The sequence below is a fragment of the Andrographis paniculata genome, unplaced genomic scaffold (genome assembly GCF_009805555.1).
Source record: "Andrographis paniculata isolate CXL003 unplaced genomic scaffold, ASM980555v1 Contig21END, whole genome shotgun sequence".
NCBI classification, from domain to species: Eukaryota; Viridiplantae; Streptophyta; class Magnoliopsida; order Lamiales; family Acanthaceae; genus Andrographis; species Andrographis paniculata.
The window spans coordinates 601,098-610,780 of NW_026137502.1; the positions used below are offsets into that span (position 1 = coordinate 601,098).

Here is a 9,683-nt window from a genome sequence, read left to right on the forward strand (position 1 = left end):
GCTGAACAGCTAGCAAAGCAAGCCGAGGTGGCTCGTCTTCAAGCTCGGCTCGCCCAATTAAGCCCCGAAATTGCAGGCTTGGAACGGCTATTGGCGGAGAAACGTCGAATACAAGCTGACTTATACAAGAAGTCCCAGCGTCTAGATGCCCCCATAGCCACTTTGTCGCAGAAAAAGGTCCTATACGAGTTTAACGCCGCCAACGGAGAGGCGACTTTGAAGGAGTTGGAGTCGGAATGGGGGGCCCTGGCATCTTTTTGGGCAGTTTGTATACCTTCATCCCAGGCGTTTTCTTCATCATTTCCAGGCTCTGATAACAGACATGCAAGGGGTACATCGCCTTCTGCTCCCGTGTCTGATACTCCCATAGTTTCCCAAGCTAAACCTCCATTGCAGACTGTTGCCGACGTCCAAGTGTCTATTGCTCACGTTGTGAGGGATTTGATGTCGGCTTTAGACGTGGCAGCAGACCATAATGCCTTCGGGTTGCCTTCGACTTCAGCAGTTCCCGTCTCCAAGGAAGCAGCATCGATCCCAGAGGGCTCGGCCTTAGCAGGTACGGCCTCGAGCTCTAGTGGAACAACTTCATCTTCGGGGAGTTTCATTTCTGCAGGTCCAATTCCGATCGTTGATGGAATGGCCCCGTCTTTAGACGTTTCAACTCCAGTGGGAGCGGTGCTAGTTTTTGGTGGAACAGCTCCAACTATCGAACATTTGATTCCGTCCCCGACAAGTCCGATCCCCGTGGTAGTGGTTCCAGGGTCTGTTGGATTGGCTCCAGATTCGGCGAATTTGAGTCCAACTCCAACGAATTCAATCTCTATGAGAGCGGCGTCAAGCCTCGATGGAACGGCTCTGTCTGTAGAAGATCCAGCCCCAGTACTGGCAGATCAAATTCCTAAGGACACCACCCTTGGTCTTGATAACTCCGAACCCACTGCGAACCCAGTAACAAAAGATACTCCTACTGCAGTGTGTTAATTTTGGAAACCGCTTGCCTCTCTTTGATCTACTCGTCGTTTTGTTTGGATTTTATGATCTACTACTCATTCGGCCATTTACGATGACTCATTTTTTTTTTGTTTCTATTCGCATATTAGCGGCTTGTTAGCCTGCTTTCATTTCTCATATTGGCGGCTTAATAGCCCACTTTCGTTTTACATATTAGCGGCTTAATAGCCTGCTTTCGTTTTGCTTTATATCTAGCGGCCTGAACAGAGCCTGCTTTCATTTCGCTCATTACGTCTAGCGGCCTAAACAGAGCTTGCTTTCAGTGTGCACATTACATTTCTTTATCTGAACTCGAGTGGTGACATATATCCTTTAAGGTGCTTAACGTTGATAACGGTTCTATGTTCTATCCCATCAATACTCATCAATCTGTAAGCACCGTTAGGCAGCACTCTACTTACTTGGTACGGACTTTCCCATGTAGGAGACCACTTCCCGAATGTATTACTTTGAATCCTTCGGGTAGCACTGCCTTCCATACCAAATCTCCTTCTTGGAATGTTCGCCGACGTACCTTTTTATTGTAAGCTCGCGCTACTTTCACTTTACTTGCCCTGATATTCTCCAAAGCCATCATTCGATCCTCGTGTACGTCATCCAATCTTTGTAACATCGCTGTGTCGTACTGCTCGGGACTAAGCGAATTTTGCTTTAACACTCGTAACGATGGCACCGTGATTTCCAACGGCAATATCGCTTCTTGTCCATAAACCAGTTGGAATGGAGTGCAACAGTGGCTTTATTTCGGTATTGTCTGCAAGCCCACAACGCCTCCCCTAACACTTCGTGCCATCTCCTCAGGTTATCTTCTACGGCCTTTTTGATTACCCCAATTAAGACTTTGTTGGCGGCTTCGGCCTGCCCATTTCCCTGCGCATAATACGGGGACGAATGCAGAAGAGCAATCCCATACTGTGCGGCGAAGGCGGCCACTCTGTCGCTGGTAAAACAGTGCCTTGACCGGCGGTAATCGTCTGCGGGATTCCGTACCGATGAATAATGTGCTCCTTAATGAACTTGATCACTTCCTGATATGTCACATTGGCCAACGGTACAGCTTCTGTCCATTTTGTGAAATAGTCCGTGGCCACCAATATGAACGAGTGGCGTCTGGAAGATGGCGGATGGATCTTCCCAATGATATCCATCGCCCATCCCCGGAATGGCCATGGTTTCACCACTGCGTGCAATTCTTCCGCCGGAATTCGGATCAAAGGACCATGCCGCTGACACGCTTCACATCCTTGAGCATACTTAATACAATATTCCGTCATTGATGGCCAGAAATACCCATATCGTCGGATCGTCCATCTCATGATTGGTCCGGATTTGTGCGCTCCACAAATTCCTTCATGCACCTCACCCATCACCTTCATAGCTTCTTGATTATCTACGCATCTCATTAACATTCCATCGGCGGCTCTGCGGAAAAGATCTCCGTCAATCAGAGTATACTTCAGAGCCTCTTTCCGCAGCTTTTCCGGAGTTTCACCGGTTGGTTGTTCCAAGTATTTCTTTAGTTCCATGCGCCAATCTTCTGCATCCACTGGATACAGGTATACTCGGCCCGATTTGAAGTTTCCTGCGGATGATGACTTATACCCAGAGGCTTCTTGGGCCAAATCATTAGCTATCTTGTTTTCGGCTCGAGGTATGAATTCCACCACTGCATCGTCGAAGGTTTGCAACATCCTAACTACTTCCATTCGAAGATTTCTCATCCTCTCGTCTTTGCATTGGAACTCTCCAGTAATCTGCTTCAAAATTAGTTGTGAGTCGCCTTGAGCTCTAATCGCCTTAGCCCCTTTTTTACGTAGGATTCTCAATCCAACTAATAAGGCTTCGTATTCTGCTTGATTGTTAGTGAATCCGGGTGTTAATGGCCTAGCAACAGTCCACTTTTGTCCCCAGGGACTCTCGATTAATACCCCAGCTCCAGCACTCATCTGCATGCTGGACCCATCAAACTTCAGGATCCACGGCATTGGACCGATAACAACTTCCATACGGTCAGTCGCTTGGACAATTTCCGAGCTCGGATGATCTGCTAGAAAATTAGCAACGAATTGTCCCCTAACAGCTTTGATCGGTACATATCGTAGATTGAACGCGGCTAGCTTTACGGCCCATTTTGCTTGTCTTCCCCTTAAAGCTGGCCTGCTTAAAAGGTATCTCAAAATATCGACGTGACATACCACTTCTGTTTCTCTCGGGGCTAGATAATATTCAAGTTTCGTACAAGCGTAAAATAATGCAAGACATAATTTTTCCATAGGAATGTACCTTGTCTCTGCATCATTCATTACCTTACTAAGGTAAAAAATGGCACGTTCGCTTCTATCAGGAGCTTCCTGCGCCAGTAAGCAACCAACCGTATTTTCAGTGGTGGAAACATACAAGCGCAGAGGTTTGCCTACTTACGGCGACATCAACACTGGTGGATTGGCCATAGCTTCTTTAATGGCTTCGAAAGCCTGCTAGTGTAGCGGCTCCCACACGAACTCTTCTGTTTTCCGCAACTTGAGCAATGTGGAAAAAGCTTTAAGCTTGCCTGTAGCGTTCGAGACAAATCTGCGTAGAAAATTGACCTGCCCAAGGAATCCTTGAAGTTGTTTCAGATTCTCAGGCGGTCGGGCGTTGATGATAGCTTTCGTCTTGTTACTATCTACCTCGATGCCCTTATTATGCACCATGAAACCCAAAAAATTCCCAGAGGCCACTCCGAACGCGCACTTCGCTGGATTCATCTTCAAGTTATAATGCCTCATTCGTCGGAAGGCTTGCTCGAGATCCACCATATGCTCCGAAAAAGTCTTGGATTTCACCACTATGTCATCGATGTAAACTTCCATCGACTGTCCAATTAAATCATGGAATATGGTGTTCATTGCTCGTTGGTAAGTCGCTCCAGCATTTTTCAACCCAAACGGCATCACCACCCATTCGTACACTCCAAGGGCTCCTGGGCATCGGAATGTCGTCTTTGCAACATCCTCTTCAGCTATAAAAATCTGATTATAGCCGGAATACCCATCCATAAACGACAAACTCCCGTTCATGGCGGCTGCATGTACTAACATATCGGCAACAGGCATGACGTACTCGTCTTTGGGTGTTGCCAGATTCAGATTGCGATAATCGACACACACCCGTAATTTTCCATTTTTCTTAAGTACGGGAACGACATTGGCCACCCATTCCGGGTAACGACAAGTCCGAATGAATCCTGCTCCCAAAAGCCGCTGGATCTCTTCCTTGATCTTCGGGTATACATCTGGATTGAACCTTCGTGGCGGCTGTTTGTGAGGTTTATATCCGGCTTTTATGGGTAGCCGATGTTCCACTAGTTCTCGAGCCAAGCCTGGCATTTCGTCGTAGTCCCAAGTGAAACAGTCCCGGTACTCCTTTATAAGTGTCACCAAAGCAGCTCGATCTTCTGACTTCAACAGCGCACTAACTTTGGTAATTCGCGGAGATTCATCGCTACTCAGATCAACATCTTCCAGTGGATCCTGGGCCTGGAACGCTGGATAGTTTTTATGCACAGGCGACGGTAATTCCACTTCGCTAGTATTTTCCTTGGACATATCCGGACCGTCGGTGCATTTTCCTCTGAGCTGTTCCGCTTCTTCCTCGGGGTCTACTCCGGTCGGCTCTGGATGTTGCATAACAAAGCCTGTTTTGGGCGTCCCAGGGTTTTTCAAAGGGCCAGCTCTAGGCGGCTCTGGATTCGCCACAGAATCTGTTTCGAACCGCCCACCGCCTTCTGTGGAACCTGCTATGAACGGCCCTGTATTCGTAACAGGGCCTGCTCCGTGCGGCTCAAATTAAATTTCGACACATTCGAAATTCATCATAATCTTCTTCATTCATAGGTCGTGGATCGGCCTTCTCTTGAATTCTGAATTGAGTATCGCTAAATATGCATTCATAATTTCCTTCGTTAGGGATTGAGACGATTACTTCAGAAAACGGGATCATCTTCGAATAGTAGAAAGTTGCATCTACGGCTGTAACTTCCGCTGCGAATGGGTATTTCTCCACCTCCACTTCCTAAACCTCATCGCCATCCCAGAACAGCAGCTTTTGGTGCAAAGTTGACGGTACACACTCGCAAGCGTGAATCCAGTCTCACCCCAATAATGCCGCATACAAAGGACGACTGTCTATTATTACGAACGCTGAAGACAACTTCTTGGTGCCTACTTGTACCTCCACATGAGTGATTCCTTCCGGTTTATACGAGTTTCCCATGAAATCTGTAGCTCGCACCGAAGTTGGTATTAAGTCATCCCTTGTCTTTCCTAATTTTCTGAACGTCCGAAATGGCATTACATTGGCGAATGCGCCACCGTCTATCAATACTCTGCCCACTGGTCGTCCTTCCATTAAAGCTTGAATGTACAGGGGTTTTACGTGTTTATTCTGCCCGGACCCGATTCGATCAAAAGTAACCGTTGTCACTATATCGTTCCATTCTGCCACTGGTTCTTCATCTACGGTCACTCCCTCATAACTCCGCTCCCCTTCTGGAGCTTTGAATTCAGAAGGCAATACCCCTACGACTAATAGATGACCATCTCCAGCACCACACTCTTTTGGTTGTACAGTTTTCGGCACCCATCGACACTGCCAGTTTGGAGTCGGTCTGGCGTTTGGAGTAGAGAAAATTATGTGAGGTTGTAACTCTTGATTTTTCTGAGGTCTCTCTTTCTGCTCACAAGTTTCTGAGACTTTCCCGTCCTGATTTGCTGCTTGCTGAATTTCCGATTCGATTTTCTTGCCTTTAAACCCTGCACTTTTCTGATTTGGCTGAACACCTTCAGCTTCCAACTTAGCCTGTAGTCGTTTCCTTTGTGCCCTTCTCTTCTGGGAACGTGTGAGGTCACCCATTGCCCTCCTAGCATTTGTCTCCGGCACATTAACAGTCCATTTCTCTGAATCTACGGCTGATGGAGGTTTCCGTGTCTTTCTTGGAGTATTAGTAATCTGATCGGCAGATGTAATGGTCCAGACTCGCTTCCCACTAGCAACTTTTACTTCAGCCACTGTAGCATCCGGCTTAATAGTGGAGCCTGGAGCTGTGGCTTTATTTATCATAGCATGACGCTCCGGAACTTCCTGGGCATTCGGAATTGTCACTTTCAGATTAGGGTTCCTTTCTACGACTCTAGGTTCCTTGTTTCCAACATGTTCATTAGGCGTCTTTCTCACAGACAGCCTATTGAACACTGAACCCCGTTGTGGAATCCTGGGCCCGAGTCGTTCATGAACCGATTTCCGAACCAGTTGCTTTCCTTTGTTCTGTCCCTTGAGACCTCTTGTAGACATGGTATTGATGGATGGTGCAGGAAACGGATTCGTATCCACCTGCATACTACTCTTTTCCGCTAGCTTTAGTCTACCCTCGTCTAAAGCCTTCTGAATTGTGTTTCGTAGGTACGTACAATTGATGGTAGCATGTGTATAACTCCCATGCCACTTGCAATACACTTTCCCTTTCAATTCCTCTGGTGACGGCACTCGCTGCCCATCTCGGAGTTTGATTTGTTTGTCCTTCAGCAGATGATCAAAAATCTGTTCTACTTTAGACACATCGTAGGTATACTGCATGCCTCCGACCTCTTTACCTCTTGTAGGTTTTAATGCCGAACAAGAGTAAGTTTTTCCTTTCAATAGTTCAGCCGCTAGCACTTCTTGTTCCTCGCCACAGTCTTCATCGGCTGAACTTTCCTCATTGGCACAGTAAGTTATTCCTGTTTTTTCTTCTTTATTCCACCTACCTACAGCAGCATCCCGTCTCTCTCGAATGAGCTTTTGTGCTCTCATTGCGAGTGCACTTAGATGCGAAAAATCCTGGAAATCCTGAACTCCCAAACGGTCTCGAAGATCTGATCGCATATTATCCACTGCCATCACAGTTGCTTGCTGTTCGGGGATCTGCACTGTGCACCATGTCTTAGCTTGTCGAAACCTTTCCAAAAATTGTGTCACAGGCTCATCATATCCCTGTTTTACAGCTACCATGTGGGATATTGTAGTCTCCACCGGTGGCGCGTAAAAACGGTCATGAAAAAGCCTCTCTAAATCCGACCAAGACTGCACAGTAACTGGAGCTAATGATGTATGCCACGAAAATGCCGTACCCGTCAGAGACAAAGAAAACAATTGTAAACGATACCAATCATTTCCTCCCAAGTCCCCGCACTGAGCTGTAAATTTCCTGATATGCTCTATCGTTGATCTCCCATCTTCGCCGGAGAACAGTGTAAAATCCGGTGCTTTATTTCGAACGGGCAACGGCATCATCTCACTTACCCAAGCTGGGTAGGGTCTTTGATACACCGGTCGCTCTTCGAATTTCATTCGCGGGAAAGCTCTTCGGATACTTTCCACTAGAATATTCTTATGTATTAATGGTCGGGCTTCCTGCTGATTAGGAATCAGCGGCTGCCCTCCTGGTCCCCAAGCTTGACTAGCCATTCCTCCTTGAGGGACAGCGGCATAAGGAACCTGCTGCACCCATGGCGGTGGAGGTGCATTCCAAACGGGTTGTCCTGCGACCTGCTCTGGCAACGCTGTTCCTGGAGGGGCTCCGTAGACGCCGCTTCCTGCGACATCTTGTCCTCCCACCATTTAAGGGCCACAGCCTCCGCTGGGTTGCCCTCCTTGCGGGCGTTGAAGAATCGTCACATTACCGAATTGCAATCCTGCTCCACCCGTCGGTCCCTTAGGCGATCCAGTGTTTCCCCAAACCAAGTTAGAACCGGTGTTTCCTGTGAGAGGCGGAATCCCTCCAGCAGATGGAGTTACCCCTCTCGGTCCTCCATATGTGTTTCCTGAAATTCCAGAATTCTGGATTCCACTGGCCGCTGCTCGGCGTTCTTCTTCGCGAATCTGAAACGCTTCATTCCTTACAGTTGGCCGGATCACATCAGCCAATTGCCTGGAAATTTCATATGTGATGTCTCTGATTCCGGCCTGAATACACTGATTCACTTCTCTGCGCACCATGGTTACCATCGTCTCGGTCGACGATGATTCCTCATCTCTCCTCAGCCCTAGGATGCGGCTTCCACTGGGATAAACCGGCGTTCCAGTTCCAGTAAATCCTGCACCCTGATTCTGATTGTCCATGGCGATCACTTTACCGCTGCAAAGTTGCATACACGAATACGAACCCGACTTGGTCCCACTGGGCGTGCCAATTGTTGGATCTTGCGATTCGGAATTCCAAAATAGCTCGTCGATTTTGTCGGTGTGGGTTCCGGAAGTACTCCAGAGAGCCAATCCGTCGTCGGGCAATGCAGAGATTAACGAACTACACTACGATTAACTACGGAAAGCGAGTAAATAAATTACAGAAAGCATGTAACCGGAATTAAATTGCATAAACAAAAATAAAACAAGGAAGAAAAATATGAAAAGATGCGATTTTCTGTTGTGCGTGTGTGTGTTGTGTTTATTTTTCTTACTTGTAATCCTAGGCTAGAATAACTACTTCTCCCACTAACAGGGGTAGTTACAAATTATTCTCATTTCTTTCTACTCCTCTCAACCATCAAATAACCTCCTTCCATCAGTTCCCAACGGCTTCCATTGCTCCTGGGCCGGGTTCCATTCGCTTCGGATCTCTTCCATTGCCTTCTTATCAGACCTGCAGCCTACTTTGATTTGTTTCCATCATACTGCCAGCCGGTTTACGGGAGTGTATTCCCAATAGCTTTGAGTTACATGGAACCCTCGCTCTTCATGGTCTTCCATTAGTGTAATGAGGTTGCCAATTCAAAGTCGATGGAGCTTGTCGTCCGAAGGCATATGGAAGTCATATCTTCTCGCTCTATGGAAGCTCTGCAGCCTGATGGAAGTCCTTACCTTCGACATTAAAACCCTTTTGGACTTGGGGTCCAACAAAATCCATCGAAATCGGTAGTTTAGGCTCGAAGCCTCGTTTAAGCTCGAAGCCGTGCAGGCTCCACCGAAGAAGTCGCCCCAAATCCAACGACGAACAAGCTCTTTGGAGTACTTCCGGAACCTACACCGACAAATTGACGAACGGTCTTGGAACCTCCGAATTTTAGGTTCCAACAGAACTATAAGTATAATCTATTATTCCTTGTCTATCATATTTAGTTCATATGGGTTCGGCACGGTGATTAAGAAAAATAAATATTTTATTTAAAAAATTTAAAAAGTAAAAAAGTAGTTTATGATATTTTTGAAAATTTAATTAGTAATTAAAAAGGATAAAGAGTAATAATTAATAATTTTTTTTCCTTTTCCAAATAAAGTAATAAGATAAATTTTGTGGACAGATGAAAAAAAATGAAAATAAATTTTGACGGAGAAATATTAGTATATAAATTTATTAATATAAAGGATTTTTCGATTCTCGTTGAGCGTAAACTTTGGGAGAGAAATTCAGAGAACTTGGTGTGTTTCTTTTGGTTTATTTTTAAAAATTTGATTTGAATTTGATATTAAAATAATATTTGATGAGATATTTTGCGACAAAAAAAATGTACTTCCTCCGTCACATGTAAATTGTCCATGTTATTGTAGATACAGAAATTTAGATAAAATATAATTAACACGTAATTAAGAAGTGTATTAAAGAAAAATAATTATTGTATAATAAAAATAATTATAGATTAAAATTACGATAACTAAAA

General features: G+C 45.8%; 1 protein-coding gene across 1 annotated transcript; it reads right to left on the reverse strand.

Moving 5' to 3' along the window:
- Window positions 1–1,844: 1,844 nt before the first annotated feature.
- On the reverse strand, window positions 1,845–3,314 carry LOC127245013 (uncharacterized). Its single transcript, XM_051265657.1, has one exon. The coding sequence runs from the start codon at window positions 3,312–3,314 to the stop codon at window positions 1,845–1,847; it is 1,470 nt and encodes a 489-aa protein (XP_051121614.1).
- Between the last annotated feature and the right edge of the window lie 6,369 nt (window positions 3,315–9,683).

Excerpts from the sequence above, each read along its gene's own strand:
- LOC127245013 (XM_051265657.1), bottom strand. The coding sequence starts at position 3,314 with ATGAATGATGCAGAGACAAGGTACATTCCTATGGAAAAATTATGTCTT.